Source organism: Pyrenophora tritici-repentis, chromosome 1 (genome assembly GCF_003171515.1).
Source record: "Pyrenophora tritici-repentis strain M4 chromosome 1, whole genome shotgun sequence".
Classification (NCBI taxonomy): Eukaryota; Fungi; Ascomycota; class Dothideomycetes; order Pleosporales; family Pleosporaceae; genus Pyrenophora; species Pyrenophora tritici-repentis.
Window position 1 is genome coordinate 7,475,031 of NC_089390.1, and position 18,649 is coordinate 7,493,679.

The 18,649-nt window shown below is 49.0% G+C and overlaps 3 protein-coding genes across 3 annotated transcripts; all 3 read left to right on the forward strand.

The window, feature by feature from the left end:
- Positions 1-572: 572 nt before the first annotated feature.
- PtrM4_028990 (Myosin-tail-1 domain containing protein) lies at positions 573-7,293 on the forward strand (the record flags this gene model as incomplete). Its single annotated transcript, XM_066103837.1, has 6 exons — positions 573-1,789; positions 1,861-2,587; positions 2,641-2,843; positions 2,896-5,173; positions 5,267-6,897; positions 6,936-7,293. The coding sequence occupies 6 exons, from the start codon at positions 573-575 to the stop codon at positions 7,291-7,293; spliced, it is 6,414 nt and encodes a 2,137-aa protein (XP_065966039.1).
- A 3,172-nt stretch (positions 7,294-10,465) lies between these two features.
- On the forward strand, positions 10,466-14,578 carry PtrM4_029000 (uncharacterized protein; the record flags this gene model as incomplete). The annotated part of the gene is made up of 3 exons (XM_066103838.1): positions 10,466-12,008; positions 12,161-14,508; positions 14,570-14,578. The coding sequence occupies 3 exons, from the start codon at positions 10,466-10,468 to the stop codon at positions 14,576-14,578; spliced, it is 3,900 nt and encodes a 1,299-aa protein (XP_065966040.1).
- Positions 14,579-14,826: 248 nt separating this feature from the next.
- Positions 14,827-15,543, forward strand: PtrM4_029010 (uncharacterized protein; the record flags this gene model as incomplete). Its single annotated transcript, XM_066103839.1, has 1 exon — positions 14,827-15,543. One exon carries the CDS (start codon positions 14,827-14,829, stop codon positions 15,541-15,543), a length of 717 nt encoding a protein of 238 aa, XP_065966041.1.
- Between the last annotated feature and the right edge of the window lie 3,106 nt (positions 15,544-18,649).

Consider the following 18,649-nt stretch of genomic DNA (forward strand, 5'->3'; position numbering starts at 1 on the left):
GAAGCTCTGCGCGGAATATATCTAAGTAGGGGTGCGCATGGGCCACTAAACAGGTGGCTCGTGCGCGAACATTAAAACAACGCTAAGGCATCTAGCAGGTAGCCTGTGCGGGGCAACGGCCCAAAACCATCACATTATTACCTTAGCGCCCTTCTTTAGCTAGTTAATCGCTATAATAATAATTAAAGCTAGTAATAAGCTCTTGTGCTAGCGCACGCGCTCACGTATTAGGCTTAACTAAGCCTTAAGCTTACGCGCGTTGCTCGGCGTTCAAGCTACCTAGGGAGCCTCTAGTAGTGTGATGGTTTTGGGCCGTTGCCCCGCACAGGCCACCTGCCAGATGCCTTAGCGTTGTTTTGATGTTCGCGCACGAGCCACCTGTTTGGTGGCCCATGCACACCCCCACTTAGATATATTCCGCGCAGAGCTTCTTACAAGCTCTGCACTGCAATTACTTTGTAATTCAACACAGTTTCAAATACCTGACCTATGTGAGACCCTTACACGTAATTGCAGTCACCGAACACTGGCCCAACGGTGCGCCTCACGAGAAGCGCCCCGTCGAACAAGTCATGAACCCTCTGGGGGCTCGTGACTCCCCTCACCCCGAGATCGTGGAACTCCTCACTGAGGAGACATCGCGCGATACTCGCCCCAGCACTACAGAACACCGAAATCCTGCCCTCGGCGTCCCTCGTTTCATGCGAGAGACGGCCGCAACCATGAACCGCTCCCGTATGGACGAGAGCCACGAGAACTCAGCCCCCGAACAGCCTTCGCGTGCGACGGCGCCCACCTCCCAGACCAAAGAAACCCTAGAGCGTCGCGCCAGCGGCCTCCCCCGAGCACACGGCAAGAACAACCTCTTCGACAGGGACGTACGCATTCCAGGACGCTACCCCTCCCTCGGCCACACCGATAGTGTACAGCAGCCACTGGACATTTCCGACGACTCTGACGACGAGCTTCCGACCACAATCACTACGCGCAAGAAGGGCGTGGCCTTCATAGACCATCGCGCCGACTTGAGCAGCCCATTGGGCATACGCTACCCATTAATGAGCGAGCAACGCCGCTACTCGCGCCAGTCTCAGGCCGAAGTCGACACTGATTATTTTTCTGAAGCGTGGCTCTCACCTGGACCCGCCGCGTCCTTAGAACCCCTAGTTGAACACGCCTACGAGCGTGCGCAATTCGAGCGACAGCCCTCTACGTCCTACGTCATTCCTCGCGAGGATAACGTGACCACCTTCGACCTCTGGGAGAACGATGCGCAAGGCAACCCCCAACGCAAAGATTCTCTCCACACTACGCCTATCGGACATACGAATAATGACCAGTCTAAGGCGTTGAACAGACTATATGATCAAATCCGCGATATGTGGAGAGACCTCGGCAACGAGCGCAAACACAGCGATCAGTTAGGCGAACAGCTTCTCGCAAGAGACAAGGTCATCGAAAACCTCCACAGCAAGGATCAAGAAACCCAAGATATCCTTGAGGGTTACAAGGGCGACGTCGCTGACACACAGGCTGTCCTTAAGAACTGCCAGGACCAACTTCAGTCTTCCGTCGCTACAGTTGCACGCCTAACCGAGGAGCTCCGCGACGCGCGCGGAAGCGCTCACGAAGACTACCAGCAGGCCCAGAACCAGGCAGAGAACCTCGCCGCCCGCAAATCGGCCTACAAGGACAAATACCGACAGGAGCACGACGCCCACCGAGCCACATTAGAGAATATGAAGAAACTCCAGGCTAAGCTAAAACAGGCTACAGCCAAGGTTTCTAGGTCAGCCAGGCGCGGCCACACAGGCCCTTCCCCCCAGACTCATCGGACTCTGAAGGCGACGATGCCAACAGTCCTCTACCAGCCCTCTCTCGCCAAGGTCAGCGCGGCACTCAGTCTACGAAAAATCGATACTCCGATGACGAAGAGTACGATCACCGTCGCCACCCCCGCCCAAAGAAACCTGAACCTGAGGCATTCTCCGGTAATGGCACCACTTCCGCCGACTATCTTAAGTGGAAGATGGACGTCACCGATTGGTTTGCTGATTATCCCTACGAGTTCGCCTCAGAAACCAAGAAGCTTAGCTACATCCGCCAGAAGACCAAGGACAAGGCTTTCGGATGCCTCCAGCATGGGTACCTCGAACCTGGAGCTGAGTTCGCGCACAGTAACGAGGCTTGGTCTATCCTTGACTCTGTCTATAAGTCGCTGAACACTAGCATCGAAGCTCAGTCCTGGTATGAGAGCTTGAATTCCACTATGAAGCCCACAGAGTCTATGGGTGAGTACATCGCCCGCTTTAACGTCGGCACCTCGGCCCTTCGTTGGCCCGACACCCTCAAGATCCAGTTCATGCGCAACCGGCTGCCTGTATGGTGGCGCGACATGACCGCCATGAAAGTCTTAGAGTCTAGCCTCACCTACCTTGACTTCTGTCAAACCCTTCGTCTCCTCGAACAGTCCAACCCACAACGAGCCACTACAACTGGCAACCGTAGAGGAAATCAGAGTTTAGAAGGTGGCGGGGCGGCGGAGCAGGCGGCAATAAGTCCACTCCCTCTAACGGACCCCGGAACGGTGGATCCAGCTCGGGATCTGGCCCCCGTGGCCGCTCTGACATCCAGGTCAAGGTCCTCCGTCACTTAAATCGTTGTTTCAACTGTCTTAAGAAGAATCACACCTTTAAGGCTACAGGAGGTTACTGCTCTAAGGAGCCGGTCGCCTCTTTTGACTCGTACCCCGAAGTTCAGGACGCTCTTGAGAAGGCTATTGCTAACAATGGCGTACCCGTCGGAGAGCCAGCCGCCCTAAGGTCAAGGGCGCCGCAGCTAGCGTCACCTCCACCTCTCCCCAACCTTCGGAAAATGCTTAGTCCCTGGCGACAGTCGCCCCCAGGGACCTCCCCGGCATGAGAAGCCACCCCCAGTACAACCACCAGCACATCCCCTAATTCCCCCTGCCCCTTCTGTCGAAGACAGCGAAGAAGAAGAGGAGTTACATCCTAACCGCTTTGTCGACGATTCTTTGACCCTAGCCCTTTCCCCTACCGTAGAAGTCAGCTCTGACGATGAGTCCGACCCGGATCCAACACTCCAGGCAATTGCGAACCGTGTCAAGGCTCTAAAACAACAGAGCCAGACTGGATCCCGGATCACCGTCTCGGCCATTGCTGCCGCCGCTATACGCGGTGATAAGTATCAGCCTCTAGTAGGCCAGCAATTAGTCTTTAAAGGAATCATTTCTTCTCATCGCTCCTCTCCTCAACACGTCGAAATCATGGGTGACACTGGTTGTGCTTCTCTCTTCATTGATTCTTCTCATGCCCGCGCACATAAATACGACCTTATCTCTCTCTCCCAGCCTGCTACTCTAGAACTCGCTGATGGCTCTCTAGTGGCAGGCGTTACCCATATGGCCCGGGTAACTGTCACATTTGGCACCCACACCGAAGATGTCCTAGCCTATGTCACCAAACTCTCTGGTGTCCAAATGATCCTAGGAACGCCCTGGTTCCAAACCCATGAACCCCGAGTTAACTGGAAAGACATGTCTCTAAGTTTTGACTCGGAGCACTGTCTAATTAACTGTATCCACGACCACCGACCCTGTCACACTCAGAGCAGCCGGCACCACAAGCAACCTCTCCCCCAGGTCCCTGACCCTTGCCGGAAGGTTGCTCGTCACCCCAAAGCACCCCCACCAATTGATGTAGCTTTCATCTCTAGCCGCGTAGCCGCGGCAGCCGTCTGTCACGACCAGGACATTTGTATCACCTCTTACGATGAAATCGGCCGCATCGCCGAGCTATCCGACAAGGAATGGGAGGACACTCAGCACCTACGTGCTGCAGGAGCCAAAGTGCTCCCAGAGGATTACGAGAAGTTCCGCGACAAGATGGAACGTCCGCACATGACGAGACAAGAAATCCTCAAGCGATTACCTAAGGTCCTTCATCCCTTGTACCAAGGTTTTGACCCTAAAGAAGCGGACGAGCTCCCAGAGCTCCGGGGTAACCTTGACCACAAAATCGAACTTAAGCTCGACGATACTGGCCAGCCGCCTAAGCCGTCATTCCAGCGTCTACGCCCAATGTCCCGAGATGAAGCCCGAGCGGTGAAACTCTATGTGGACGACATGATCAAGAAAGGACACGTCGAACGCAGCACTTCCGCCTGGGCCGCACCCCTTCTTGTTGTGCGCAAGCCAGGTGGAGGCATCCGCATATGCGTCGACTATCGCGGTCTGAACGCCCACACTGTCAAGAACCGAAATGCCCCACCACTAATCCGGGACATGCTTGCTAAGCTCTCAAAATCGCGATACTTCTCCAAGGTAGATGTGATCGCCGCATTCAATAAGATACGCATCAAAGAAGAACATAAACACCTCTCCGCCTTCATCACGCCCTACGGACTGTACCAATACACTGTTATGCCCTTCGGCATGTGCAATAGCCCAGGAACCTTCCAAGCATACATTAACGACGTCCTACACGAATATCTCGATGAGTTCTGCATGGCTTACTTAGACGATGTAATTATCTTTAGTGAGACTCTTGATCAACACGAGAAGCACCTAGTACAGGTAGTCTCTCGGCTCGCAGACGCCGGATTGCCTATGGACATTCTTAAATCCGACTTCATAACGACAGAGGTTAAATTCCTCGGGCTTATCATCACCGCCGACGGTATTAAAATGGACCCAGACAAAGTCAGCGCCATTCAGGACTGGAAGCTTCCGCAATCTCTAAAAGATGTACAAGCCTTTTTAGGTTTTGCTAACTTCTACCGCCGATTTATACGCGGTTTCTCGGATATCGCAAAACCTTTAACGCATCTCACTAAGGGCGACCCTAAGCTATTCAAGATGACTAAAGAAGCTGAGCGCTCCTTCCTCGCACTGAAAGTCGCCTTCTGTAGCGACGTGGTGCTCGCCCACTTTGACCCCGACCTAAAGACTATCGTAGAAACTGACGCGTCTGACTATGTGTACGCAGCAGTGCTCTCCCAGGTCCAGCCAGACGGATCAGTCCGGCCGGTCGCCTATCTCTCAAAGAAGATGTCGCCCACAGAGTGTAATTACGAGATATACGACAAGGAGCTCCTCGCTATAGTCCGCGCCTTCGAGGAATGGAGGCCAGAACTCGCAGGAGTTCCTGAGGCGGTAGAAGTGCTAACAGACCATCGCGGGCTCGAATACTTCCGCTCTAAACGCAATCTCAATCGTCGACAAGCCCGCTGGGCTGAGTTCCTATAGGAATTCGACTTTCGCATACAATACCGCCCTGGTAAACAGGGTACTAAACCCGACAGCCTTACCCGCCGGACAGGAGACTTGCCAGACTCAGTCACGGACGACCGGGTCCAGCACCAATGCCAGACTATCCTAGGTTCCAACCGATGGGGCGGCAGCTATGCCGCTGTACGCCTCGCCGGAGTATGCCTGGGCGACAATCCTTGCGACCTAGGCTCCGTCCTTACACTGATGCAAGAGAGCGGCGAAGGCGCTTCACTGTCCACCTCTACAATGTTGGTAGGGTTAGCCCGCTTCTCCCTAAAGGGCACCCATGACCCATATGACGACATCGAAGGAGCCGACGATCGCCCCCTCGACGATGTCCTCTTAGAACTCTGCCTTAGCGACCCACGCCTACGCGATGTAAAGACAGCCCTCGCTTCTAATGACCGCCGTATCCCACATTACCTCATAGCGGAAGGCATTCGGATGGAACTAGCCGACCTAGAAGCCAGCAACGACGGCAAGCTATTTATTGGCAACGGGCGTCTTGTCGTCCCCTTCAGTGAGAAACTCCGTACGAGGATTATCGCACACATCCACAATAGCCTACCGGGCGGCCACGGAGGTCGCACGACGACGTACCAACAAGTAAGCCAGTGGTACTACTGGCAGGGCATGACGAACACAATTGCGCGCTTTACCAACAACTGTCTAACCTGTAAACGCTCTAAGGTTAACCGCACCGCCAAACATAGTTTGCTTCACCCGCTGCCTGTCCCTACTCAGTACTGGGATGACATATCCATCGACTTCATCACCCCACTGCCTAAGTCAACCTGGTGTGGTCACTCTTACCAACACATCATGGTCGTGGTTGACCGTCTATCAAAAATGAAGAAGTTCATTGCAATGGAAAACCTAGAGGTGCCTACAGTCGTTGACAAGTTTATGGAATACATCTGGAAAGAGGAAGGATACCCAAGGACTCTTGTATCAGATCGGGGCCGCCAATTCACGTCACATTTCTGGAATCGCCTGTGTGCCCAGGTGGGAACGCACCCTAAACTCTCTACCTCCCATCACCCAGAAACCGACGGTCAGACCGAGAATGCAAACGCCGATCTCAAACAATACCTAAGGGCGTACGTTAACTACCTACAGACGGATTGGGCCCAGCTATTGCCTTTAGCAGAATTTGAAGCCAATTCGGCCATTAGCACAGCTACCGGGTTATCTCCGTTCCTCGCCACAAAGGGACGCCAACCGCGATCTGGACTGGAGCCCGCTCACCTTCTGCGCCCCCTTAACAACCACCCTACTATCGCCCAACAGCAACGGAACGCTGATGCCCTCGCCCAGCGCATTGACACAACGCGCACCTTCCTGCGACAACAAATCCTATGGGCTCAAGACAAGATGAAAGAGTTCGCAGACGCGAACCGATACCCAGCACCACGGTTCGACGTGGGTGACTGGGTGATGCTGAACGCCCGCCACATTAAAACCGAAAGACCAGTTAAGTCACTAGACCACAAGAATATAGGGCCATACCAGATCACTCGGGTCATTGACAACATGGCCTACGAACTAGACCTCCCTCCTCAGCTTAAAGCTATCTTCCCAGCCTTCCACCCATGGCTCCTACAACCGTACGAGGACGACGCCTTACCCGGACAACCTCGTCCAGGCGATGCCGCTCCCCCGAAGTCCACCTTGGCAACGATGGAGTCACAGAATACGTGGTCTCCCAAGTCCTAGACTCTCGCATACGACGCAATCTCGTCGACCCTCACACAGGTGAGCGTGGATTGCTGCAATACAAGGTGGAATGGGTGGGCGACGATCAGTCAGAGCCATGGCAGCCCTACCATAACCTGCGCAGCTGTAAAGAGTCAGTCCAGGACTTTCACAGCCGCAACCCTGGCCGACCAGGACCACACGCCACATTTCATGACTACGATGACGACGGACAGCTCGCTATAGCCCTGCTCCAGCTACTAGATAGCAAGTACTCAAATAAGTTTGCGCCTCAGTCGGAACTTTGAGCGCTTTTCGGGGGGGACGTGTGATGGTTTTGGGCCGTTGCCCCGCACAGGCCACCTGCCAGATGCCTTAGCGTTGTTTTGATGTTCGCGCACGAGCCACCTGTTTGGTGGCCCATGCACACCCCCACTTAGATATATTCCGCGCAGAGCTTCTTACAAGCTCTGCACTGCAATTACTTTGTAATTCAACACAGTTTCAAATACCTGACCTATGTGAGACCCTTACACCTAGAGTGCGCCGACTACACGCTATTAACTAGACTCCCTGCAGGAGCTAATCTAACTAGACTATTAGATCCATCCTTAGTAGGACAACGAGCCTATAAGGACGATCTTAAGATCTTTAAACTTATGATAGTTGGGATGACACCGATCAGATTCGTTCAAAAGTGGAATCATTGATTGCTCTAAGGATCAGAAAGATCAGACGGCTGGTCCGGTATTTGTACATAATGGATCAGTCCCTTGGCACGGATCCGGAGTCTCAAAGACCCGATCCGATCACGTGATCATCCGACGTCCAACATCAAGTCCATTTCCGCGACACACCCCCCAGTCCGACGCCGTCTCAAAAAGTCGGACTGCTATTCGCGTAAGTTAGATCACTTATCGTGGTGCCCCTCTATCTTTTTGATCCTCTATAAGTCCGCCACTAACCGGCGCGCCCCTCTATATGTATAAAAGCTGCTCCTCTAGTCGCTTTCGACCATCACACCTTGTTCCTTCGAGCTTTTTTAAAAAATATGCCTGCTGTATAATTATAAGTTCTCCTTTCTATTCCTATAAAATGCTTAAAAATAAGTGTTCGCAGCCAGTATGTGCGGCTGCTTAGTTCCTTCTAGTAGCTTTGACTAGTCTCTTAAAATTAATCAATCGCCAACTATATAGCGGTCTAAAAAGTCGTCCTAGATAGGCTATGTTATCCTAGACCTTCTGCTCCTGTGTGTAGAAACCTGCTAAAAAATAATATCCGTATTAGTTAATGTCTTAGTCCTAAGTCTTTTTACGGTTAAGCGGTTAATCTTGCGTTTTAAAGACTTCGTAAGGTGCGTAGTAATAATTAATAATCCTTGCGCTGTAAATAGTTAGAGAGTGTTTATTATGCTGAAAACTAGTCAGCGAGCATTACGCTACCAACGCTAAGAGCGTTGCCCCCGCTAGGCTAGCGCTAATCCCTAATATTAATGCCTATAGCTTAGTCCCTTGCTTAGCTACTCTATATTTTCTACTTTACTATTACAAAAATCCTTACTATCGCCTTTACTCCGCACTATCACTCCTTCGCATTCCTACATAGCACACTCTCTGCTCGTCTTCGTCGTCGCCGCTCTAGTTATAGTAAGTTTAAGTAGCTGCGCAGTAGTAAGTAAGCAAGATACTAACGAAATACAGCCTAGGACTACTTGCGGCAAGGCCGCTTAATAAGCTAATGCTAAATATACTCGCAACTCTAAGATTACTGCCTCTAGTAGCTCGCGTTTGATTAGCGCTCCCCGTTCTACTGCTAGTAATCGCTCTAGGCCTAAGTCTCGTCGCCGCACCGCCTCTCTAATTAACGATAATGTAAGCCCGTTTTCCCGCTCGTCTGTTAAGAAACAATACAACTCTTAAGCTAGTGCTCCTCGCGAGTTCGCCTGCGAGCGTTGCGTTAAGCGGTAGGCTTCGAACAATAGTAATAGGCTTTATTATAATTAGGCTAACAGCAAGAGTGGTTGCTGCGAGGCCTACGGGAGCTATGTGTGTGCTCTAGTGTAAGTTTCGCGCTTAGTCCTTAATCTTAATCAGATTAGCTAATGCTGTTCCTAGCGACGAGTCGATCGCTAGTAACGTTTACGCTGCTATAAAGCAAGGCATGCTTAAGCAGCGCAAGGACGTTCCCTTTGTAAGTAATGCTCTAGTTAATTAATAGCTTGTGTATAGCTAACAAGGTTATCTAGTATATTATTAAGAAGTACTGCGATGTTGTCTTTGAGATAATCTAGAAGCTTAATAATTGCATTAAGTCTAAGCGTCTATCTACTCGCGCTTCTAAGAAGGCCCCGTGTCTTATAATAACAATAATTAATTCGTTTCTAAAGAGGAGGACGTCGTTTTTTATATCGATAAATACCATGCCCGCTCTTCTTAGAAAGAGGAGGACTATGTTGATCTCTCTAGCGAGGCTGACTACACTACGCCTACTCGTAAGATAAGCATCTTTCGCTAGGATAAGTATAATCCTTTTCTTAATCGTGAGCCTTCTGCTAGTCCTTCGTCTGCTCGAAAGCCTTAGCGTCTTGCTATTCCTAATCGCGCTGCTATTCGTCGCAAGTCTATTTAAGACTTTACTAATCGCATTAGTAAGATGGCTATTAAGTTTGCTAAGAAGCTTGAGCGTGATAAAGCTTAGGTTCTTTTCTTTTCTATTAATCTCTTGCTCCTTCTTAGGTAAGCCTCGCTGATGACGCATTTTAGCTAATTAAGGCCTTGTTACGAACCTGTGGGAAGGGGCACGGCGGTTAAGTTAAGGAGCGTCGGCGGGATAGCTGACCCCTCCATATGTGACACGGGAACTTAATCACGTGACCTCCTCGGCTTGGCATGCACGAGGAAAAGTCTTGGCACACCCCTCGTACATACGCCACCGAGGAGTGCTCCTCGCGCGTCAGCCACCGAGGAATCCTCGGACTCCTCTGAGCGAGGACAGCGAGCACCATAGGTATATAGCATTAGGCAATGAGCTCCTATAGCTCATTGTGTTCAACTTCGAAATCTAAGGATTAGTACTTGATTCTCAACTCCCCGTATATTACATCGATCTACCAATCGTGCTATACACCCTCGTGTCCATCGCATCACTCTATCCCCGAGAACCAACCCAAGATCATCTTCGGACGACCTTCACACTTTGAACACCCTCAAGATGAGTGACACCCCGATGAACACACCTAACGAAACTTCGTCAAGCCGCACCAAGGTGGCCAGACCCGATCTATTTCACGGCGATCGACACAAGCTCGAAGACTGGATTCTCCAGTTCGATCTCTTCTTCAGGTTTGAAGATGAGAAGGTCGACCCTACTGATCGTGGACTGCTCATGGCAAGTTACATGCGAGGAACTGCCGCCACCTGGATCAAGCCTTACCTCAACAAATACATGGACGACAACGATGACGACGACGATATTGAACGAATGTTTGAAGACCATCCAACCTTCAAAGACAAGCTTAGACAGCAATTCGGAGTCATCAACGAAGAATCCAAGGCAGATCGTGCAATCCAACAGCTCAAACAAACCCAATCAGTCGCCGACTACGCCAGTATCTTCCAGGGGCATGCCCTGAAGACCGACTGGGACGACAAGGCATTAAGGGTTATGTACCGACAAGGACTCAAGGAAAGAGTCAAAGAAGAGCTCATGCGAAGCGGCGTGGCAATCAACAACCTACAGGATCTCATCCGAGAATCAATTCGTATCGACAACGCACTCTACGAATTGCAGCAGGAAATCCGACCGGTTAGAGCCAACCAGTCAGTGCAACGCACAAAGGGACGATTCTTTAAGAAGAAACCAGGATATCGGACGACACCCGGAGGTATTGTACCCTCCGCCGGTAACAACTGGCACGACCCTGATGCAATGCAACTGGACAACATCAACAAAGGCAAGAGTTTCGGAAGGAACGACAAGAAGAAGCCGTATAACAAGAAGGAGATCACTTGTTATAACTGTGACAAGAAAGGTCACATGGCTAGGGACTGCCACAGCAAGAACAAGGTGGTTAGACAACTCAACGTTATCCACAAAGCAGTACCCACTGAGCAACACGAGACATGGAATGTCATATCTAAACCAACCATCGAAATCAACACGCAGGAAAGCGTTTTGGGATTGGATAACCTCACACTCGTGGAATCAGACTCAGAAGAAGAACAGCCCTCTTCGGAGTACGACATGCTCGAAGACGAGTCCAAGGACTTAGAGGCTACGGAAATCGACCAGACCAAATTCGGCAAGATGGCCATGTTTGAAGGAATCAACAGGCCACCCACACCTTATATACAGGAAGAAGAGTTCTACAAGCTCGCAGGACAAATCAACCAGCTACTACGACACCTCAACAAGGCTAATATCGAGTACGCCTGTGAGGAACCCAACATTATGGCTGCTATGCGACAGGACTTCTACCGATTGTCACTAGAAGTACAACAAAATAAGGAAAACATTTCAACCGAAATATTGGAGTTCCTACCAACAACATGGGAACTAAGCTGGATCGAAGACGCAATCCGATCATGGGAAGAACCAACGTTGCCAATCTCGGAAGAAGAGAAGCAAGAGATCTACGACGAACTCTGCCAGACCAGGAACGACTGGAAGACCTTCCAACACGGCCACAAGAGAAAGGCCAAGGACATCAGTAGATCAAAGGAACACGACTACTGGATGGACCCTAGGAACCCAGAACATGAGAAGTTATCATGGGTTACATGCATTCACGACCATTGCAGAGTACACTACTCGGATAAGTCCGGATCAGGATGGTTCCCGGAAGAAACCAAACGATCGTACCGCTGCAAGTGGCAATTCTTCGACTGCAAAAACGACCTATGCCCAATACATTTATGGGACAAAAGGGAAAAGACATACTTCCCAGGTCACGACAACCCCGAAGAAATTGATCAGATGCAAACAGTATGGCTAAAAGAATACGATGAAGGAGACGCTTGGGAATGTCAACAACCCAACTGGCAAACGTGCCTTAGCAAAGAATGCGACCTTCATGCGATAGCCAAAGGATTCCATGGATTTGGAAATCAGGCTTTTTTAGGCCAGCACCCGGCCCAGAGCGGCCCGGCAAGGAGATTAACTCAGTAAACTCCTTAGACCTCATCAAGCTTCAGGTGAAGCTTGAAGGGAGGTGGATGAAGGCACTAGTAGATTCGGGATCACAAGCCAACTACGTTTCAGCGCACGCAGCGTCTTCAGCCGGACTGAAGCCACTACGGAAACAAGAAGCTTACCCACTACATGTGGCCAACGGAGAGCCAATGCCAGGTGAACAAGAGATCACCCACGAGGTCAGACAAGTGACGCTCAACATCCAAGGACACCAAGAGAAGATAGACCTAGATGTCTTCGGACTAGCTACCCACGACATCATATTAGGACTTCCATGGTTACGAGAACACAACCCACGGATCGACTGGAAGTCGAAGATGTTCTCATTTGAGTGCTGTGGAACGGACGCAACCACAAGCCAGCCTACGCATTGTCAGAGTACGATGGTAGATGAGAGGAAACTGAATAACATCGCAAAGAAAAAGCGAGCCTCGACAAAGGACGGCCTTAAGAAACAAGGGTCCGACTCAGCAGACGCCGGAACGGAGCCACCGGGTCGACAGACTAGAGTTTTGGAGAAACGCGCAACTCCTGAGATCCCCGCAGAATACAAAGAATTCGAACATCTATTCCGGGAAGTGGCAGATGAACAAGCATTGCCAAAACACCAACCCTGGGACCACAAGATTGTCTTACAGGAAGGAAAGAAACCGACTTTCGGCCCAATATACGGACTATCGGAAAAAGAATTGAGCACGTTACGCGACTACATCAAGACAAGTCTAGCAAAGAAATATATCCGACCATCGAAGTCACCAGCAGGATATCCAATCATGTTTGTCCCGAAGAAAGACGGAAAACTACGACTATGTGTAGACTATCGCAAGCTCAACGACATCACAATCAAGAATCGATACCCCCTACCGAATATTACAGAATTACGGGATCGATTATCTCGCGCAGAGATCTTTACAGCATTAGATCTTCGAGATGGATACCACCTAATTCGCATAGCGAAAGGTGAAGAGTGGAAAACGGCGTTCCGATCAAGATACGGACACTACGAATACACAGTTATGCCGTTTGGACTCACGAACGCCCCAGCAACGTTCCAGGAACTCATCAACAATGTGTTAAGAGCACATCTAGACATCTTTGTCATAGCTTATCTAGACGACATTCTCGTCTACTCCGAGACTTTAGAGGACCATGTTGAACATGTCAAGACGGTACTAAGGGCCCTTGAGCAGTTCAACCTCCGACTCAAACCAGAGAAGTGTGAATTTCACAAGACTAAGGTCAACTTCTTAGGCTATGTAGTAGGAGCGGACGGAGTACAAATGAGCGAAGAAAAGATTCAGGTTATTAAGGATTGGCCAACACCGACAACAGTTGTACAGATACAGTCCTTCTTAGGATTCTTGAACTTCAACCGACAGTTCATCAAGGACTTCTCAAACATTGCCATCCCTTTGACAAAACTCACAAGAAAGGACGTACTCTTTAAGTGGAGCAAGGAAGCAGAGAACGCATTCCAAACGCTTAAGAAAGCAAGCACAGAACCACCATGTTTTCGAATATTCCAAGCAGGACACCCATTACGCTTTGAGACCGACGCATCGGATCTCGCGCTAGGCGGATGCGCAAGTCAATTGCACGAAGGCAAATGGCACCCCATCGCCTACTACTCTCGCAAATTCTCAGGACCAGAAGAACGATACGACGTTCACGACAAGGAGCTACTAGCTATTGTCGCATGCTTACAACACTGGAGAGTATACGCAGAAAGCTGCTCGGAACTTACGATATACACAGATCACAAAAATCTAGTGAACTTTACGACTACCAAAGTACTCAACCGCAGACAAGTAAGATGGTCAGAACTACTAGGACAATACAAGTTCAAGATTGTGTACACACCAGGAAAAGAAAACGGTAGAGCAGACGCTCTCAGCCGTAGACCAGATATCGCAGGCACCAAGGAAGTCATCGACACCGCGATACTCAGGGTTAACGAAGACGGATCGCTAGGACCAGCAAAAACGCTGAACGCCATCCTCCACATCGGAAACAATGTACCGGAAGAATTGCAGGAAGCAATTATTCAGCAACACCACGACGACCCTGTACACGGCCACCCGGGCATTACCAGAACAATGGAACTCATCAGACGCAACTACGAGTTCCCAGGAATGAAGGAAAAGGTTACCTTATTCATCGCAAAATGTGCAGAATGTCAGAAGAACAAACACGACACACACGCACCTTACGGCGAGATGCAAGCGTTAGAGCTACCCACAGAACCTTGGGCAGACATCTCTATGGACTTTGTCACAGGTTTACCAGTCTCAAGAGACCCGGCGACAAACATAGGATACAACGCAATACTCGTTGTAATCGATCGATTCACCAAGCAAGCAGAGTACATTCCGTTTAGAAACGATTTCACGGCAGTACACCTAGCTCACATCATCAACGATCGAATTATCAGACATCACGGCATACCAAAGTCAATCATAAGCGACAGAGACAAGCTCTTCACTTCAAACTTTTGGACGACACTTTTGGCCGCGATCGGTACAAAACGCAAGCTATCAACAGCGTTTCATCCGCAGACAGACGGACAGACAGAAAGAACGAACAGAACTATGAAAGCATATCTCAGGATATACGTCAATCATCAGCAAACCAACTGGGTTTCGCTTCTGCCTATGGCACAAATGGCATACAATAACAAGCTTTCAGAGTCTACAGGACAGACTCCGTTCTATGCAAACCACGGGAGACACCCAAATCTCTTTACACGCACACTTCCAAGCCAGAAAACGGAAGCAGCCATCGCCACAGCCGAGGAGCTGAAGGCAGTACATGAGTTGCTACAGAGCAAACTCGAGACAGCACAACGTCAAAGCATTTCATATGTCAACAAGAAACGAAAAATGGCACCTCAGCTAAAGAAGGGGGATAAAGTTTATCTACGCACGAAGAATCTTCGCACGAAGCGACCAAGCAAAGGACTCGACAACGTCAAAGTCGGACCATTTTTGATTCTCAACCGAAAAGGACCAGTTACGTACACACTCGATCTTCCACCAGACGCTAGAATACATCCCAGATTCCATGTAAGCCTCTTAGAACCAGCACACCCAGATACGCCATTACAGAAAACCTTCCACTACGAAACGGAAGAAGAAAACGAATTTGAAGTCGAAAACATTGTCACACACAGAGTTGTGGACAACGGCACCGAATATCTAGTCAAATGGTTAGGATACCCAGACAGCGAAAACACATGGGAACCAGACACCAACCTCACAAACTGCCGACAACTACTTCAAGAATATAAGAAAAAGACATACCAGACAGCCTCAGCTAGAGGAAAAAACGGGAGCATCGCCAGGATTCGCGGGCGACGCGAGCGCATCTAGGGAACCAAGGGTTTCCCACATCATCGGCGAAAACCCCACCAAGGCATCCGCCACGGGGCAATTCATCGACTCTTGCGCATCCACGTCATCACCACCATCGCGCAAGGTATTCGCCAAACATATCGCCTTCTTAGCAGCGCGCTCTTCGGCCTGCTTCAAAATCTTCTTATTTCGCATCAAGCGCGAAATCACCTGAGCCAACAACTGCTCATCCTCCTCCACCTTCTTTTTATACTCTTCACGAGTCTTATCTAGGGACACCCACGACATGTTTACACATGGATGTCCTAGACGAGTACACTCCGAACACTTCAAACGCTTGCCATCGACTTCGGGCATCGCGACGCACTGACGGTTATTCGCAAAACAGTAATCGCAGGATACGGGCGCAAGGAGGCCGTTTCGACGAATCTCAAGGGCAAGGCGAAGATGTTCTTTAGACCTGGGGACGGACATCGTCAGACACAGGCGCACGGACAAGCTTGAGGACAAGCTTAGGAAGGAAGGGGATGGTGTTACGAACCTGTGGGAAGGGGCACGGCGGTTAAGTTAAGGAGCGTCGGCGGGATAGCTGACCCCTCCATATGTGACACGGGAACTTAATCACGTGACCTCCTCGGCTTGGCATGCACGAGGAAAAGTCTTGGCACACCCCTCGTACATACGCCACCGAGGAGTGCTCCTCGCGCGTCAGCCACCGAGGAATCCTCGGACTCCTCTGAGCGAGGACAGCGAGCACCATAGGTATATAGCATTAGGCAATGAGCTCCTATAGCTCATTGTGTTCAACTTCGAAATCTAAGGATTAGTACTTGATTCTCAACTCCCCGTATATTACATCGATCTACCAATCGTGCTATACACCCTCGTGTCCATCGCATCACTCTATCCCCGAGAACCAACCCAAGATCATCTTCGGACGACCTTCACAGGCCTTTAGCCTTAAGCCTTATATAGTAGTTTCCTTAATTAGACTAATTTCTATAAACAACGCTTTATTAATTAGCGATCTGTTATTTCGCATCTTAAAGATTAAGCTGTGCCTTAAACTTCTTAAACTGTTGTTAGGTCAACGACTTTGTGAGACTATTAGCTAGTATTAAGCTGGTCTCTAGGTATTCTACCTAGAACGATCCCTTTGCGTGCTCCTACCTAAGCTACATGTTCTAAATGTCTACATGTCGTAGTCTTATTGTAATCCGGTTATTTTTCCTAACAACTAGCTAAATCGTTTATTGATTATTGCACTAGATCTTCTAAACGTCCCTAAGATTAAAGGTTAGTTCCTTAAAAAAGCGCTTAAGTGCTATAGCTTCCTTAGCTGTATGCTTAAGAGCAAGGAATTTAGCATTAGTAGTTAAGGTAGTTACTGTGTTCTAGCGCGTCGCTTTCTAGAAGATCGCGCCGCTAAAGAGCATCGTAATGTAGCCGTGCGATAAGCGACGCGTTTCTAGATCGTCCGCAAAAGACGCGTCGCTATAGATAACTAGGTCTGGTCTATTGTAGTGCCTATACTAGATAGCATCCTATCGAGTCCTGTATAGAGATATAATCACTCGTTCCACCGCCTTTATATGCTGATTACTTAGATTAGTTAGGAAATGGGACAGCCTAGAGACAGCAAAGGCTACGTTAGGTCTAAGTATAATAGCCGTGTATAGGACTAATTCGACTCTTTCCTAGTATACCTTAATCTGCTGCTTAGTTGCCTCTCTATTAGACTTGATTAGTTCTTCTAATAGTAGCGGAGTGAAAGGGAATATTCTATTCTTTAAGCTAAACTTCTTAGTGATCTTATTAATATACGTGTTATAGACTAGGGTTATCGTCTAAGAGTCTCGGTCCCGAATAACCTTAACTCTAAGGAACTACTTGACTAGTCCTTGTACCTTAATCTTATACTTCGAACTAATTACTTTCTATAATTCTATAGCTTAATCCTTAAACTCTTTGCAAAATATAAGTAGGATGTCGTCTACATAGAACAATAACAAGAACTTGCGATCCTTATCTAGAAATAGGCAGGGCTCTTCCTTTAAGCACTCTAGTCCTGCTTTCCTAAGCGATCTAGAGAACTCCTTATACTAAAGGAGTAGCGAGTCTCTTAATCCGTACAACGCGCGATTAAGCGAAATATATATTCTAGGTTTCTTGAATCCGTTACGTAGCTAACAGAATATAGGATTTTCTGCTGTAGTCTTAGCATTTAAGAATGCTCCTACGACATTAAATTGTATAATCTCTATATCGAACTTAGCTGCGATTGCTATAGCGGTCCTGAAGGATTTAGCTACTAACGTAGCTATATAAGTAGAATCTAGCAAGTCTTTTTCTTAGAGATTACCTCTTACAACAATCTAAGCTTTGCTTTAGTTAAGGTACCTATCTTAATCACACTTATATGTCTAAACCTATTTAAGCGGGAGTAGCTTATTAGGGACTTAATCTATTAGGATTATAGTCTATATACTTTTTTTCCTCAGCAAATTAATCTCCTTGTTAGAGGCATCTATAAATAGAGGGCGTATTAAATAGCTCTGTAGCTCGCGCTATATTACTAGTAGTTGAGGTAGGACGTCCCTATGCGGACGATCCCCTAAATTAAGTGCCTGCGGCACAGATAGATCGAGCGTCGCTAACATAACCACGGCATTCAGCGTCTTATAACTTGCTCGATCCTCCTAGGTCTGATTTATCCCTAGTATGTACTTGTGCTTGAAATCGCTCTTTAGACCATCTATATCTTAGAGATCCGCGATTAATGCGTGCACACCTCTAGGTGCAGCTCCACCTCCTAGTTAATCGTCTAGATCCTTGCTTCTGCCTCGTCTACGCCTAATAGGTATATAGCGATAGATTACATTAGGCTCTAGCTAATCTCCCTAGAGTCTCCTACTAGTTCTTTATATAGGCGCACTTAATCTAACATCTAGATCCCCTGTTAGCGCAGTCGCCCTTAAGGAAGATCCCGCTAATACGCGCAGACGTCCACGACGTCTCGTGCCTCGAGCAACTAATTATTCGCGAGTGGTTATTCCCTCTTAATTATCTGCGTTAGTGGACACTAGTTGCGCAGGAGATTTATCGAGTTGCGTCGGGCGCTCTA